Source organism: Macrobrachium nipponense, chromosome 34 (assembly GCF_015104395.2).
Source record: "Macrobrachium nipponense isolate FS-2020 chromosome 34, ASM1510439v2, whole genome shotgun sequence".
Lineage (NCBI taxonomy): Eukaryota > Metazoa > Arthropoda > Malacostraca > Decapoda > Palaemonidae > Macrobrachium > Macrobrachium nipponense.
This window is the reverse complement of record NC_061095.1, coordinates 30,122,307-30,141,062: the sequence shown is the minus strand read 5'-3', so window position 1 is coordinate 30,141,062 and position 18,756 is coordinate 30,122,307. Positions and strand designations below refer to the sequence as shown.

The following is an 18,756-nucleotide window of genomic DNA, read 5'->3' as shown; positions in this document are numbered from 1 at the left end:
AAATGTGCAAATTTTTATGTAGAATACAACAAAAAAATACTCATGATTGTAGCTTTTATCAGTTTTGAGATATTTTCATATAAATAACGATAAGTGTCAAAATTTCAACCTTCGGTCAACTTTGACTCTACCGAAATGGTCGAAAAACGCAATTGTTTACCTTCATTTTGCAACAAATTGGAAGTCTCTAGCACAATATTTCGATTTATGGTGAATTTATGAAAAAACTTTTTCCTTACGTACGCGCGGTAACTCTTCCGAAAAAAATCATACATGCGATTGTGGTAATGTTTGAACCATTTTAAAATTAGCCGTTACATAAAGTTTTATATATGGAAATGTGCGCAATTTCATGCACAAAACAACTAAAAACAACCCATGGTTGTAGCTTTTATCAGTTTTGAAATATGTTCATATAAAAAATGATAAATGCCAAATTTTCAACCTTTGGTCAACTTTGACTCTACCGAAATGGTCGAAAAACGCAATTGTAAGCTAAAACTCTTCTATTCTAGTAATATTCAATCATTTACCTTCATTTTGCAACAAATTAGATGTCTCTAGCACAATATTTCGATTTATGGTGAATTTATGAAAAAAAAAACCATTTTCTTTACGTCCGTGCGGTAACTCTTCCGAAAAAATCATACGTACGGATTTGGTAATGTTTGCACCATTTTAAATTAGCCGTTACATAAAGTTTTATATATGAAAATGTGCGCAATTTCATGTAGAATACAACGAGAAATAATTGAAGGTTGTAGCTTTTCTCATTTTTTAAATATTTGCATATAAATCACGATAAATAGAAAAAAATCACGTTTGGTCAACTTTGACTCTACCGAAATGGTTAAAAAACGCAATTGTAAGCTAAAACTCTTACAGTCTAGTAATATTCAGTCATTTATCTTCAGCTTGAAACAAATTTGAAGTCTCTAGCACAATATTTAGATTTATGGTGAATTTAAAAAAAAACTTTCCTTCCCTCCGCGCGCGGATTCTCCGCCACAAATCTCCGAAATGCGTATGTCGCATTCTCGGAATATTTGCTCCGTTTCATATTAGGCATTTCATAGAGTTTTATATATGAAAATGTGCGCAATTTCATGTAGAATAAAACGAAAAATAATTGAAGGTTGTAACTTTTTTTATTTTTGAAATATTTGCATATAAAAAAAATATATAAAAAAATTCGACATTCGGTCAACTTTAACTCGTCAAATATGGTCAAAAACTGCAATTGTAAGCTAATACTCTTACAGTATAGTAATATTCAATCATTTGTCTTCATTTTGAAAGAAATTGGAAGTCTCTAGGACAATATTTAGATTTTTGGTGAATTTATGAAACAAATATTTGTTTACGTCCGCGCGTTACGAATTCATGCATTATTTTGTGATAATATTTTCTTTGTGTTGCTTTTATCGTTTTACAATGTGTTATATACAAAATGATTGCAATTTAGTGTACATTACAACGAAAAAAAATTAACTCGTTACCTTTAAACCGTTTTGCGCACAGCGTGATTTGAATACAATTATATATGAAATTTTGTTTTGCGCTATCATATATCGCATTATTTATATATGATAATGATAATTTTTTAATTTCTGATGGTTGGATACTAAACTTCAGGCAATGACAAAAAAAGGAGCCAAAAATGAACTCTTAGTCTTGAAAACTTAGCGCGCTGTGATGTTTTGAAAAAAATATTTTTTCCGCTTCCGCGCTCACTCAGAGACTGCCTCGGCACACGGAAGACGATTTTTAATATACCCCTTTGGCGTTTAAGGGTTAATAAACATATTACAGGCAGTCCCCGGGTTACGACGTTTTTGGCTTACAATGTTCCGAGGTTAAGGCGCTTTTCAATTATATTCATCAGAAATTATTTCCAGGGTTCGACGCCTCCAACGCTCATCTGGCACAAGAAATATGACACCAAAAATGCAAAGTAATCAATATTTGAAGGCTTTTGGGATGAAAAATGCAATAAGAATGCATTTTACACAGTTTTGAATACTTCCAAAGCATTAAAACTAAGGATTTCTTAGGATTTTTTATGATGTTCCGGCTTACGACGATTTTCGGGTTACAACGCCTCTCAAGAACAGAACCCCCATCGTAACCCTGGGACTGCCTGTATACATATGTGTACCATAAAAGTCTCTCATCTCAATAGACCTTACCTTACAGACCTTACAGTTCGTTCGGGTTGCCCCAGGTCCCTCAGTGTGAGGCATCTCTAATGTCTACCAGAGAGTTGCTAGTACATCTTCCGGTATATTTTGCATCTTCCAATCTTGGATGGTCTGGGATGTAGTTTAGATATTTGTCGAGCTTATTCTTAAACACATCTACGCTCACTCCTGATATATTCCTCAGATGAGCTGGCAACGCATTGAATAGACGCTGCATTATCGATGCTGGTGCGTAGTGGATTAATGTCCTGTGTGCTTTCCTTATTTTTCCTGGTATAGTTTTGGGCACTATTAATCTACCTCTGCTTGCTCTTTCTGATATTTTTAGTTCCATGATGTTTTTCTGTTATTCTCTATCTGTTTCCATGCCTGAATTATCATGTAGCGTTCTCTTCTCCTTTCTAGACTATATAATTTTTTAAGGTTTGTAGTCTTTCCCAGTAGTCAAGGTCCTAAACTTCTTCTATTCTAGCTGTAAAGGACCTTTGTACACTCTCTATTTGTGCAATATCCTTTTGATAGTGTGGGTACCATATCATATTGCAATATTCAAGTGGACTACGAACATATGTTTTATAAAGCATAATCATGTGTTCATCTTTTCTTGTTTTGAAGTGCCGTAACAACATTCCCATTTTTGCTTTACATTTTGCCAAAAGAATTGCTATTTGATCATTGCATAACATGTTCCTATTCATCATCACACCAAGGTCTTTAACTGCTTCCTTATTTGTGATTGTCTCATTATTAGGTCCCTATATGCATATAGCTTTCCTTCTCTGTCTCCATATTTATTGATTCAAATTTATCAGAGTTAAATACCATCCTATTTACCTCTGCCCAATCATATACTTTGTTAAGGTCTCTTTGTAGAGCGTCCTATCTTCATGACAAGTAATTTCTCTACTTATTCTTGTGTCATCAGCGAAACTACTTACTACCGAATCCTTAACATTACTGTCTATGTCTTCATCATAATAACAAACAGTATTGCAGCTAACACCGTACCTTGTGGAACACACCCGGATATTACCTTGGTTTCATCCGCATTTTCTCATCGTTTGCAATAACTATCTGTTTTCTGTTGTGTAAAAATTCTTTTAACTTTTAACCATCTTCCTACTTATCCACGATATTGTGTTTTCTAATTTTCTTCGCTAATATATTATGGTCTACTTTGTCAAAAGCTTTTGCAAAGTCTAGATAAACCACATCTGGTTTCATTTCCGCTTTTCGTATTTTTTAATATGTTCTCACGGTGGACTAACAGTTGGGTTGTGTACTTTTTCCGGGTACGAAACCGTGTGGTCCTATATTAAACAAATTATTTTTTATTAAATGTTTCATAATATTCTTCAATTCTTACCCTTTCATACACTTTCATAATATGTGATGTTAGACTCACAGGCCTATAATTACTTGCCTCTAGTCTTGATCCACTTTTGAAAGGAGGGGTGATATATGCTAATTTGTGCATCATAAAATCTTGCCTGTATCTACACTGTCTTAATAGTATTGCAAGTGGCTTTGCGATAGAATGAACTACTTTCTTTAACAAAATAGCAGGAACTCCATCAGGCCCTGCAGCATGCTCCATTTTTAATTTCATTAATTGCCTGCACAATATCAGCTTCATTAATTTTCTATGTCATTAAAATATTCACTATTTTCGTGTCCCTTATTCTTTATATCATTATCTTCATTATCTATTCCTCGGGAGGGGTGAATTCTCTCTTATATCGTTCTGCCAGTATGTTGCAAATTTCCTTTTTTTCATTCGTTAATCTCCCTTCAATCTTAGAGGGTCCTATTTCTATTCTTCTTTTATTCATCTTTTTCACGTAATGAGTATAATAGTTTGGGTTTGCTTGATATTTATTAGGGTTTTTTCTCCAAGTCCCGTTTTCATTTTCTTTTGATTGTATAATCTTTTTTGTTCTGCATTTTTCTATCTTACCTTTAGTTCTATAACTTTCCATGCTTTTTTTTTTTTTTCTTTTCTTTTGCAAGACCTTTTTCCACTTTCTGATTTTCTGGAACAAGATCCTTCTGTCTCTTGGTATGCATGACTGATGTTTACTTTTCTTCTTCGGTATATATTTATCCACTATTTTCTCTAATATTTTATATAATATCTCCGTATTTACCCTTATGTCATCACTTACGAAATGTTATCCCAATCTTTGTTTAATTCTTCATTTATTTCTGACCATTTTATATTTTTTACTGTAGAAGTTGTATTTTCCATATCCTTCCCACTTTTTCATTTTCTTGCTTATCTCGTTTTTCACTTGCTTTGGAATGAAACTGTTAATTTCTATGACATTATGGTCTGAAATACTCGCATTATAAACTATTATTTCTTTAACATAATTCATCTCGTTCACAAATACTAGTCTAAGTATTTTCCTTTCTTGTTGGCAGGTGATTTATTTGTTGAATGTTGTATTCTAGTAGCATATCTAATAGCTTTTCGAATTGCCTCTTATCTTCTGCACTACTATTACTCTCTTTTTATATGTATAAGTACAACCACAATCTCCTATTCGTTCTTTCCATTCTACGAAAGGAAGTTGAAGTCTCCAGATAGGAGAATAGTCCAGTCCTTGTGATTTCTACATATATCATCCAATTTTTCAATTATTAAGTCAAACTCTTTAGTATTAGGAGGTCTATATATTACTATGTTCATTAATTTTTCAGATTCAAATTCTACCGCTATTACTTCACATTCTGAGTTACTATATTTCTCATATATTTTTCCTTGTTTTGTTTTTTGTCTTTCCCATATATTGCGGTTCCCCCTTGATTCCTATTTTTTCTTATCTGATCTATAAGTTTGGAACCCTTTTATTTGATCATCATTCCAGTCTCTTGGAATACCAGGTTTCACTTATATTCATTATATCTATTTTCTTTTCAAGGGGAAATTTTGGGTTAGTTCTTCTAAGTACTATATTTTTCTTTTTGAGTTACTCGTAACTAAACCCTGCGCATTCATCACTATGATGGTTTGCGTGTTTTCTCCTTCATTTAATATTGGTAGTAATAAGGATTTTCCCATGTATCTTTCCTGTTCTGGTATGTTGTTCTTTTTTTTTTCATTTCCAGAAATTCTGACATTAAAAAATCCAACTTTCCGTAATATTTGATCATTCTTCATCATAATTATTCATTTTGTGTCTGAATCTGCAATTTCTCCGTTTCTGCAATATCCTCTTGCATAATAAATACAGTTATTATCTCTTGAGTAGAATTTTGGAGCTGATGCTTTGAAATTTTTTGCTGACACCTCTGCATATCTCGTTGGTGGCTTGCTTTTTTCTTTTACCTGATATTCTTTATTTCTCTCTTTATTTGTTTCTTTCTTATTTTGGATTTTATTATTTTTTCTTGATTGGTTATTTATTTGATTATTATTCATGGCTACAGGGTGCATATATTTACATTTTTTGTGGCGAACTTACATCCTTTTCCTTCTTTTAGGTTTTTGCATATTTTTGGTATGCAGATCTCTGCAATCATCCCCCATAGCCATCTAGGTATGCACATTTACCATATATTTCATAGTTGTGACATACCTTAGGATGTTTGTAGTAACATCTTTTCTCCAAATCTGCAATTCCCTCTTTTCAAAAGGTTGCAGATTTTGTCTTTTTTTCTATTTTTTCCTCTTTCCCGTCATTGTGTAGATCTGGGTAGAGCCTCTTCGGGATTTTCTTTTGTGTGTCATATCGTAATTTATTTCTTTGTAGTATGCTGCTTTATTGCCTCATATGTAGTATCAATGAGTATCTCTGCATCCATACTTTTTATCTTGTTCTTTGTTTTCCTTATTTTTTCTGTCATTTCAGTTTTGTTTACTTCTCTTCCGTTTTCCTCTCTTCTTCTTGGCTTCTTTTTCCTCTTCTCTTCTTCTTCTTCATCCTCAACTATTTGTACATTCAATCTTGATTTAATAACATTGTCTATCATGATAGACATGTTGAACAAAATATTCTTGTATCTTTTCTCATATCTTGCAACCTCAGCACACTGTGGATGGGTCGGAATGTTGCATGCAGCACATTTTCTGATTAGGTTTTGTGGATTGACTATGCTGTACCACACCTTACACAGTTTGCATGCTTTTGGCATTATTTTTCCTAATGCATCAATTAGGATATTCACAAGGTTCACCTTATTCATTTTCTTTGTCGGAATATGTTGGTTTATGTATATTTTCTTTATGAGTCTCTTGACCACTTGGATTTTATTTGGAACTTCTTCAATTATTTTCAAGATGTTTTCAGTTGATTTGTTCCAGTTTGAAGGATTATATCCTTCTAATATATCTATGAATGCTTTTGTATCTTTTTGGTTAGGACTGTTGCTGATCTCATAGATGAGAAATGCCAGTTCCCTTCCTGCTACCTCATCGTATTGCGAATCTGCCAAGCATGCTAAATTTCGCCATTTCTTCCTGCAGTTGGAACTTACTGCCATCTTGTTCTGATTTACAGTATTTCACTTGATAAACTAACTTAGAAGATGCTTTATCCTACTATTTTCACACTTATCTTATCACCGATAGTTCACGAACACCTCTAGATATTTCTCAAATTCTAGACGTATGTTAAACTTGTGATATCTGTTGATTAATCTGACTTCACGCGGGAACGTCTCACCAAGCAAGATGGCTACTACGAGAGAGAGAGAGAGAGAGAGGAGAGAGAGAGAGAGAGAGAGAGAGAGAGAGAACACACTCCCTCCCCTCCTGTCACATTACTTGATATATTTAACTGCTGTTGGACCTCAGCTTGGACCTGAAGTTCAAAAGAAAGATGCGTGAAGATTGGGATTTCCTTCATTCTTACATAAGTTTTTTAATTTATAAACTAAATTCTTCTAATTCACTGTAGTATTTTCTGAAATGAATTGATTGCTCTTTACATTAATATTAATATTTGAAAATTAGTAAATAATTTATTTATCATACAAAAAAGATACATCTCTGTAAGAGAGAGAGAGAGAGAATTATTATTGTTATTATGTGATATCATTTAATCTTATTAAACTTACTAATACAGTATTGATCAATATTAATATTTTAAAATTAGTAAATCATTTTTCTATCATAAAAATGTATTTAGGCATGAAAATAACATCAAAATACACTAATTAGTGATAATTTATCGTCGGATAACCCTGCGAATAGACAAATTCCCCGCAAATAATGGGTAGATATGGTCCAGAGAGAAATCAGTAAATTAGTGAGTCCGTGAATCCGGAGGAAATTGCAAATACGGGGGTTTTACTGTATATATAATATATATATATATATATATATATATATATATATATATATATATATATATATATATATATATATACACACATACATATCATCTTACATTTAGGTAAGTCTCTGAGAAGGAGAGAGACATCATAGACTGGATGCGAAGTGCTGACAGTATTCAAATCAAGAGCGTATTAAAAAATGTTTGAAGATTTGTCGGTTGACGAAAGTATTCTTGCTAGTTCTTATGATTGCATAAGAAATTCATTCCGAAAGCCGTGGTAATATTGATGACTGAACTTCTCCCAAAAGTATAAGAAATTCATTCCAAAAGCCGTGGTAATACTGATGACTGAACTTCTCCCAAAAGTACTCTCAGTACAGCAATTGACTGACCTCTTTGATACCCAGGCTCACCTCAGCTCGGGGAGGCAAATATATTTCTGTTAACTGCAGCTGACAAATCATTTAACTATCACTGCCATCTTTTGGAAAGTTACATTACTGTTCAGCTTGCAAATTCATTCTCCAAACGGAATTATTTTATTTACTTGATATACATATATATATGTGTGTGTTTCCACTCGCTTAGAGGCCATTACTACATTAAGATACCTACTTGCTGCCAGCTTAAAGTGTACTCTCATGGATATCTACATCTCATGCTAATTTAGTTACATTTTATACACTTTTTTGTGTAATGTTTATTTGAATGTTATTGTAACTAAAATATTTAAATGCGAGTCAAGTTTTGGTGGGGTAACTAACAAAGAAAACTTTCTGTCGTGTTATGGGCGGCTATTTTGTGTGCTTGCAGCCTTTAACTATCTAGGATGTTATTTCAAATTGCTTGAGGGCTGAAACTTATTTTCTGATTTAAATTACAGTCACTTTACAGTTTACGTATCACATAAAAATGTTTGAATTGTCAATCAGGATTGAGATCGAGAGAGAACTTTTCTGAACAGATGTTTGAAGCTGACATAAAGTTGGCAAGTACATGGTAGCGACTTTCGAGCATGAGTAAAGAGGAATGTTCTGCTATGGTGTGGTTATTAATGCTGTGTGCTTGTGAGTCTTTAAACATCTTTCCGTTACACTTATAAAACTTAATTCTATTAAGTCATTTTTAACAGCCAGTATCTTCATTTTTATTAGGTAATTTTACTAGTTTAGCAGTCCCAGCCTAAAAATGAGAAACTAAGGTTTGTATGGTAAAATGGAATAAAGCTCCATTTAAGGGATAAGGTACTCTATTACAGGGTAGTTCTATGCAAAAGAGTATTTTATGATTTTCAGTTGAAAACTTTAATATTATTTCAGGAAAACAATACTTGTTCTCAACCTAAGTGCAAAACTCCAACAACTGTGATATTCCAACTTTGTCCATTTTGTAGAAAAACATTTTGCTTATCTCACCATATGGCTGAAATTCACGGTTGTGGTGAACAAGCTCGAAAACATGCAAGGATGGTAAGTATTTATAATTATCATGTTCATATCCATGTTTGCAGGAGCATTAAATTTTTTTATAAGTTTGTTCTATTTTGTGGAGATTTCATCATTTAGATTTCAGAAATGTTACTTTAATGTTTATTTCTGAAATTTCTATATGATAAATGTTCTAATTAACTAAAGCCAATTATACTAATTTCTTACACTTGCAACAAAGAGAGTGATAAGCTTCTGTAGGAGGCTACTGGTTATTTATAAATATTCATGAGAATAAAGCACTATACTGACATATATCATCTTCGTGTTATGAAGATATATTTATATAAAGTTTTCATGATTAAAACAAATTCACAAAATTATTATGTTGTAGATGGTGAGTCAGGAAGGCGTTTTGTATCCTGGGAGTGGAGTGCCATCAAAAAAACCTTCCGGAGAGAGGCGGAAGCAGATGCAAAAAAAGTTAGAAAAGAAAATGGATGAGCTAGAAAGCCAAAGGAAATCCAAGAAAAGTTCAAAGGACAAAAGTTAGAAGAAAAATTTTTTTACACTCTTGTTGTGTATGTAGGTTAAGTTGGATTATTTTCATTATGTTCTGCAAACTCATCACTTAGAATACCAACCTTTTTGTGGTCTTTGAATACCCTAAACATTGCAGTCTTTTGTCTAACACAGACCCACTATACATTCATTACCTTGCCCCTTAAGGAGTAGTCAGTAACTACCTAGCCTCAATTTTTGTCTCTATAGCTGTTACAAGCTGAGCAAAAGTTCCAGAATTTCTTTACTTCAGAATTGCAGAAAGCTCCCTGTTTCCATTATTTATTTTGCAGCTTTTGCATCTTTTTTGACACAGATTTCCCCGTTTATCTTTATTGGGTAATCATGTTAGGTCTTTTGATCCCAAACAGGACAACTTTGTCATCCATAGTTTTGACCTGCCCTTGGCCAGTGCACTATTTGACATTGTTGCGTATGTAAAGCTGAGGATGGAAGGCAGAGGATCCAGCAAGTGAAACAGTAGACACATGGCCAGTTTTCTTATTTTCTTGCCTCTGAACCATGGCCACATAGTTCACAGGCGCTTCTTCACTTTTCTCCAATTGAGGCTCTTTTAAAACGGGAACCATTCCCCTTTTCTCTTTTCTCTGTTAACTTTACAGATTGGATTGCCTCATGTGGGAGTTCGTATTCATGGGCAATTGCCAGGAAGGGGTGTTAGGGATTGCCAGTTTTCTGTTTTCAGAAGTAACCAAGTCACTGGAGGATGTTAAGAGTCCAAAAGAATGGTGGTGTATATTAGGCAAGCTTTCTTCATACTTCAGAATGATGGTGGACCTCCTTGACAGTTTATTATTATTATTATTATTATTATTATTATTATTATTATTATTATTATTATTTTTTATTTTTTATTTTTTTTGCTCTATCATAGTCCTCCAATTCGACTGGGTGGTATTTATAGTGTGGGGTTCCGGGTTGCATCCTGCCTCCCTAGGAGTCCATCACTGTTCTTACTATGTGCGCCGTTTCTAGGATCACACTCTTCTGCATGAGTCCTGGAGCTACTTCAGCATCTAGTTTTTCTAGATTCCTTTTCAGGGATCTTGGGATGGTGCCTAGTGCTCCTATGATTATGGGTACGATTTCCACTGGCATATCCCATATTCTTCTTATTTCTATTTTCAGATCTTGATACTTATCGATTTTTTCCCTCTCTTTCTCTTCAACTCTGGTGTCCCATGGTATTGCGACATCAATGAGTGATACTACGTCACGTCTGGTCTGTTTGCACGTATCACCCTATCCGTTCTGATACCATAGTCCCAGAGGATCTTTGCCTGATCGTTTTCTATCACTCCCTCAGGTTGGCTCCGCTCGTACCACTTATTACTGCAAGGTAGCTGATGTTTCTTGCACAGGCTCCAGTGGAGGGCTTTTGCACTGAATCATGCCTCTTTTTGTATCTGGTTCTGTGCAAGTGCCAGGCATTCGCTTGCTATGTGGTTTATGGTTTCATTTTTTCGTATTGCACTTCCTACATATGGGAGAGATGTTTTCCGTCTATTGTTCTTTGAATATATCTGGTTCTTAGGGCCTGATCTTGTGCCGCTGTTATCATTCCTTCAGTTTCCTTCTTTAGCTCTCCACTCTGTAGCCATTGCCAATTGTCATCGCTGGCTAGTTCTTTAGTCTGTCTCATGTATTGTCCGTGCATTGGTTTTGTTGTGCCAGTCCTCTGTTTCTGTCTGTCATTCTCCTGTCTCTGTATATTTCTGGTCTTCGTCTACTTTTATTAGTCTTCTTCCATGCACTCTTTAGCCACTCGTCTTCACTGATTTTCAGATATTGCCCCAGTGCTCTGTTTTCGATGTTGATGCAGTCCTCTATACTTAGTAGTTCCTCTCCCTCCTTCCTTTCGTGTTATGTATAGGTGCTGGTCCGTATTTGCTCTTGGGTGTAGTGCTTTGTGTATTGTCATATGTTTCCTGGTTTTCTGATCTATGCTGCGGAGTTCTGCCTTCGTCCATTCCACTATTCCTGCGCTGTATCTGATTACTGGCACTGCCCATGTGTTTATGGCTTTTATCATATTTCCGGCGTTGAGTTTTGACTTGAGTATCGCCTTGAGTCTCTGCATATATTCTTTCCTGATCGTGAGTCTCTGCATATATTCTTTCCTGATCGATTATTATTATTATTATTATTATTATTATTATTATTATTATTATTATTATTATTATTATTATTATTATTATTATTATTATTATTATTATTATTGGGAAGTGACCTTCTTTTAAACAACTTCGATTGAAAGTAATGGCTGATTCAGCTGCGTTAATTTTATACAGTACTTTCTCAATTCTCCTTATTTTTTTTTCAATATTGCTTAGACTAGCAAGCAATGTGCCAATGGAGGACATGTCAAAAATGGTGGATTCAAGGAACAATTATTATTTTGCATAGAAATACATCAATCTTTTCTCTCTCTCTCTCCTCTCTCTCTCTCTCTCTCTCCTCTCTCTCTCTCTCTCTCTCAGGTTATTTATTGTTCTTTATTCTTTTTTTCTCGCAATGTTTCGACTCAGGCTCTGCTGGTCATCTTCCAGGCGAAGGTTTGAGTTGGACTGATGCTGTTAGGAGTCCTGCAGTGTTTTATACCAGTGATGCCAATGGGGTGCAATGAGATGTTGATTTTTTATTGGCTGCGTGCTCAGGACTTTGTGCTATTGGCCGCTTACTTGCTGCCTCAGGACAGTTGCTGGAGTTGATGGTTTCTCTGATGTAGCCTGGATGCTTGATGATCATCTCACACTCGGTTGACGTCAAAGGGAGCTGCATTTTCATTGGTTGATGATCGTCTCACCACTCGGCTGACGTCATGGGGAGCTGCATTTTCATTGGCTCTTTGCCCTATTACGTCATAGAGCAAAGAGCCAATGAAAATGCAGCTCCCTTTCCCCATGAAGTCAATTGGGTGCTGAGACAATCATCAAGGCTACGCCAGAGAAACCATCAACTCCAGCAACTCTTGAGGCAGCAAGTAAGCAACAAATCTATTTGAATTGCTCTACACTCCAAACCCTTATCAAGCTTCCCTGGCAAATGGCATGTCAAGTCTAACATAGTATCCCAGGTACCTAACTTCTTCCTATATGCATATTCACTATCAGCTAACACGTTGAGATTCCACATATTTATATAGTGGCATGAAAATAAGTTTTTCAGCAACTTTGGAGAGCACAGGGAGAATAGAGATTGGCCTGTAGTTACTGCAGTCTTCAGATATCTATGCCACTCTTTGGAGCAGGCACTGTATTGCTAAGCTTGCACTCATCTACAAATGTACTACATTAACAAAAATATCTGTTGAATCTACTGATCTTGGGAGACAATGCTCTAGAAACTTTTAAAAAACAAAGGGAAGAAACCATCAGGATCTTTGCCACAGCTATCAATATTATTCAGAATTTTCTTAATGTTCTAGGAGGGAAATGCAAATTTTGTAAGAACAGGTTGAGGATGACAAGTATCAGGGAGAGGGACATCCTCAGCTGATTGCTTAGCTACAAAAGCTCAGTGAAGCAGTTCAGCCTTTTCCCTAGGGCTAGTAGCCAATCTACCATCGTCTGTTAGTAGTATTTGAATGGAAGATGAGCGTGACCCAAAGATAGATGATGCTAATCAATTGATGCTGTGAGAAGATTATTGATCCTGTTTACCCCACCATTTATCTAATAGCAGATTCTTTCCTGGTATTAGAAAGGAGACAGCATTATTACTGATTAGTGGCCTATCACTTTTTTTTTTTTTTTTTTTTTGACAAAAAACTGCATTGCCTTGGACATTCTAAGACTATGTATGTGGGCTGTAAATGAGTGATGGGTTTGTATTGGAGAAATCAGTTTTGTTTACTAGAAAAAATTTTTTTGTAAGTCATCGCATACCTTTAATTGATAAAGTTATGTCTGACTAACTTAATTGAAGTGTAGATTAACCAGGAGTTGATCACGGTTAGGTTATTTACTGAAATTGTAAAACATTTATCAAATTGCTTTTATTATCAGTGTTTTAACCCAATCAGATCAGATATCTACTACACTAGTTGTTGATAATAACAAGAAGTAAACTGTTGAAGTAAGGTACTAAATTAAGTTTTAAGTTGTTCCCACACAATGCACAAACCCTCGTTCCTTTATATAAGGAAATGAATTAGTTTCAGTGAAACTGGAAATGGCCGTTGAACTTTCATACAAGGTGGTTAGGCAGTTAACTACTTTCTGGTAGGTGGGAGCTTCGCCTGCCTGGATATAAACATTCAAATTTGCTTTTGGCCACCGTACTATGCAGACGTGTTTGTTGCTCTGATGGCCATTTCACTTTGTTCCCAATGGGGTCTTTTCTTTTTCTTGTTCTTGTTGTGATTGATATTTGCATGTTTGATAGTACATCATGCAATCCCACAAATCATCTAGGTTGATGGCAAAGGTTGTACACGCTTCCACTCGGCCTACAGTCATGTTCTCTGCACTAGGTGCAAGGGGCAGGGGCCATAACTGTAAGCCTAATTTTACTTGTGCCAAGTGTTGTTCTTGGTTGCCTGTGCAGTGGGTGAAGTTTACAGAAAGGAAAGCTTCCAAAGCCAAAGCATTGTTGGATGGATATACGCTGCCGACTATGCCTGTGGTTGTTAACCCTTCTTCCTCGTTTCTCCCTCCTGCTACTCTTCCTATCTTGGCTGTATCTCCTTCAGGATTGTGTGATTTAAATCAGGTTAATTTTAATCACTGATTTAAATCAAGATTTAAATCAAGTTTTTTTAATCCACAATTTAAATCATACTATTATCATGATATAAAAGTTTAAAATAAGGAAAAATATTAAATAAGCAAACATTTTTTATGGTAATTTATTTTGTTAATACATCATTAAATCATAATGTGTGATGCAGGGGCAGTCAACTTTTAAATAAAAATCTTTTGGGTACTTATACAAATGAAATATTATTTCTTGATTGTAAATTAAATATATTTTGCCCTTTTCAGCTAAATTTCTTCAGTTTAACTGAATCTAATTAATTCTCTAACATATATTTTTTATGCAACATCCTTATCATGGAGACGTGGATTACAAAAAAAATTGCATTGCTTCCTCTGAATTTAACTGGTTAAATACATATTGCTTCATCTGAATTTAACTGGTTAAATACATATTCTTAATTATGCATCATCCTCATTGTGATAATTGTGTTTATTCATGGACTTGAAAAGAAAAACAAATTTTGCTGCCATCTCTGTACCAAGGCGGTTCCTCAGCTTTGAAAGTACTAGTCCAAAAGAGGAGGAGACGCGTTCTACTCCAGATGACGAGGCTATGGCAGTTGTAAGTTGATGCACTGCTGTGAGAACGTCACTGCCTACAAAACCTGCATGAGACTCCCACCATTCAGTAGCTGACATGGTCTTGGTCACAGGTTCTGTAAACTTAAATGACTGAAAAGGAGGTGATCTTACCTGAAACTTCATGATGGTGGGAACAAGTGCTGGATATTCCTCATTGGCATATTCTATTGCCATAGTCATCTCTCCTTCATTAAGTACCTTCCCCTAAAGTGAAGGATTAAGCATGTTGGCAAGAAGATGAGCCTTGGTAATGAATTGTTCATACCTTTTCTCACCAGTTTTTCCACTTGTCTCAATCTCTGATACACCATACAATTACATGCATTGCTGAAAATATTACTAACTAATCTGAAAAGAAATTGTGATTTAAATAAAAAATATAGTTTTAAAAATTGGTTTAAATCAAATAAATCCAATATAAATAAAAAAAATCCAATAAAAAAAATTTTAAATAAAAAAATCAACAACCCTGGATCATCATCAAGATGATCTTTTCTTTGGGGCCTCTGCTCACTTCAAAGGAGAAAATTGTCCCTTATAGTGAGTGGAGTCTCCCTCTGCTTACCCAACTTTGTCTCCTTCTTCAGGTCAGGCCACTGAGCTCTGTGAGGTGGCCGAGCTCCATGAGGCATGAATCTCCTTGGGTCTCTCAGGTGCCCCATGAGTGTAAGGTATCCTAGCACACCTGAAGGCATTGCATGCTTCAGATTTTCCTGTGGTGATGCGTGCTGATGACACTACCACTATGACAATGGTGACCATGGCCGCATTCACAAAGGTCCCCATGTCAGTGTCTACGCACTTTCCAACTCTGACAACCCTGGCGGTGGTGGACCAAACTGCCATGCATGCTCCTGCTCTTCAGTACACTGGTTTGTAACCCGATTTTTTTGTGAATAGTTAAAATCCGTGAATACTTAAAATCCCCTCTAAAAAGTGGTTATAACCGCCTAGTTTGATATTGAAAACACAAAAATCCTCTAAAAATGCTTATACCGTTGTATTTTAATAGTTTTATCACAAAAAGTGCATTGAGTCACGAAATTAATATGAAAATACAGTAATTTGTGAATATTTCACAGTGAAAAATGCCACGAATAGGCAAATTTTCCATGGATAATGGGTATGTATGGTACACAGAAAAATCTGCGAATCATGAGTCAGTGAATAGCAGGGGTCGACTGTAGTGACAGACAAGCTCACCCACCAGAATCAAGTGATAGAGACAGAATGCTCCCTTCATACAGACATTATGGAGAGGTTGTTAGAGTTGTCAGGGCTTCTGGCCATCAATCTGTTCGATACCCGGCACAACAGAAGACTTCAAGTCTTCTGCTCCATTGTGCCAGACCCGTGCAGATGATGCATTCCAACACCTGTCAGACAACCTTGACGTCTATGCCTTCCCTCCATTTTGTCTCGGGATGATTCTGATGGCTCCCAAGTGGCCACATGCCGTTTGGCATCCTAATCTGTTAGCTTTACTTTCTGAGACATCGAGAGATTCCTCCCTAGCACAACCTTGTGGGTCAATCATACATAGAACAGTTCTCTTGTAAGTGCGAGGCTTTTCTCACCGCACAGCAACATAGATGGCTGGATACCTCAGACAGTCCTCTGCAGCGGTATACAAGGGAAAATGGGCTGTCTTCTGTGGTTGGTGTCGTAGATGAGGTCTCTTGTCTGGTCGGAGCCACTATTCAGCAGATCATGGCATTCCTAGTCTTCCTTTGCCGAGAGAAGCTTCTCTCTATTTCAGTTGCAAAAGGCTGCAGAGCTGCACTCGGCCTAGTCTTGTGTCTGAAAGGAGGGGATATCTCTTCACTGGAGATTTCTCTTCTGATGAGAATTTTTGAAAGGTCTTGCCCTCCCAGGGACCTCAGGCCCTCCGAGTGGGACATAACTCCAATGTTGCCGAAACATGGAAATGTGGCTTCTGGTGTGGAAGTTCTCATGCACAAAATGATCATGTGCAGAAGTGGGGTCTTAATTTTTTACGGTCTGCCACACCAAGTGTGGACAGTTTTTTCCACACTTTTCAAGGGTTTATTGTGATCAGATATATTTTCTTATATTGTATATGATTCATTGATATATACTCTCAGCCATTTACATATTTATATATCTGTTTATATAATAATGAATAAATAAAGATGCATAAAAAAATGGTTGGTTTTGCCGTTCATGAAGCAGTAGAAGTCGATTTAGCGATGTCTTGATTGACACATCAAATATCAGTGATAATAAGAGCGACAGCTCTAGGTTTCCATCTAATTGAGGTAACTTTATAAATGTTAATAAATACAAAAAGGGAAGTTTATGGGAAATGATCTTTAAACTGAAGAAAAGTATATATCGTTTTATATACAGTAAATTCTACCGATGCTTAAATGAATTTAAAATTTACACTAGCTTGTAAGTCAGTGATGTGGAAATGTGGCGACACAACATAACTCGTTTTGAGGAGCTTGACTCATACACCGTACAAGCATATGCGAGAGTCATCAGACAGGGATGTGACCCTCAAGACCGTTTTCCTGCTAGCCCTGGCATCAGTGAAGAGAGTAGACGGGACTTCATGGACTTTCCTTCGATGTTAAACACTCGAGCAGATGGGGATCAGTTACGCTCGACTTTGTCCTGGATTTCATAGCAAAAACTCAGATCCTGTCGGTCCCAGATGCCAGGTTCATGTCCTTCATGATCTCCTCCCTAGAAGATGTTGTTTGTAATGATCCAGACGAGATGCTACTGTGTCTTGTGAGAGTGCTTCAGTACTATTTTAAGAGGACTCGACATCGGCTTGATTGTTGGTGACTCTTCGTTAGTAATGGCTCGTCCAACTAAGAAGGGTCTGAGAACACGATCTCTTTTTAGCTTCGTGAGATGATCCGGAGAGAGTACTCTACAGCTGGTGAGGATGACACCAGTGCATTCTGCCCAAAAGCTCATGGAGTCAGGGGCATTGGTCCATCCCTCACAGTCAGGAAGAGTCTGTTGGTTCCTTAGGTGCTGAAGGTAGGGGTTTGGTCACTGCAGACCACGTTTATGTCTTTCTACCTTCGGGACATTGCCCACAAGTTTCCTTGGACTTTTTCGTTGGGACCTGTTGTGGCTGCTCAACAAGTTGTGTAGCTTACCCAGCTTCTCTAAGAGGACAGGTAGCATCTCGTCTAAGGTGTACAGTTATGGAAGTGAGCAGGTTTACATGAGTGACCGGCTTCTGTTCCTCTTCTTTCCTTGCCATCGTTCATTCTTTTCCTTCGGGCACAGAGTGGGATTTGAGGCGTCACATGCTGGAACTATCATTAGAATTATAGAGGCAATCCCACCCCCTTCCTCTAGCAAAGGGAGGAAGAGGATCCTGACAATAAAACAAACTCGATGCTTGTAATTGCCTTATTGTCACCAACTCATTGATTCATCCTAGCCTGTTTTCGTATTAGATTACGATTCTCTGACTCATTTGAAAAGGCCCAGAAGTCTGACAATTGATCATGCAGTTCTTGCACTCCGTTCAGTATGTCAGAGGCACAGTTCTCTTCCTTGGTATATTGATCAGGAAAAGAAACCCTCAGGCGTGGCGAACTCCAGTCAGTTCAGAGACTCGCTTAGATTCCTCCCTGCAATAAGTGAGTTTTATTTATGTACAGGATTGAGGGTTTGTGTATCGTATAGGCAGAAATGACAAATTTTTAAAGTAATTTGTATTTTTCCCGACTATACAAACCTGAGGTCCTTTACACTTTATGCTCACCTATGCCACCCCTCAATCTGATAACTGGGATGAAAGGTAAATTGAAATGTTTATATCTGGGCAGGTGGGACAGTAGTTAACTGCTTAACCGCCTTGTTTGAAAGTTTAACGACCATTCCAGCTTTGCCGAAAGTACGTAATTCCTTATGTAAAGGACCTCAGGTT

At 36.4% G+C, this 18,756-nt stretch overlaps 1 protein-coding gene across 1 annotated transcript in view; it reads left to right on the top strand.

The window, feature by feature from the left end:
- The window catches only part of LOC135208074 (DNA-binding protein SMUBP-2-like), a gene marked incomplete in the record, with an annotated part of 738,222 nt that extends 727,425 nt beyond the window's left edge, over nucleotides 1-10,797 (top strand). Inside the window, 2 exon segments of the mRNA XM_064240222.1 lie at nucleotides 8,803-8,952; nucleotides 9,305-10,797. Of these exon segments, the coding sequence (XP_064096292.1) occupies nucleotides 8,803-8,952; nucleotides 9,305-9,463 (309 nt within the window).
- Between the last annotated feature and the right edge of the window lie 7,959 nt (nucleotides 10,798-18,756).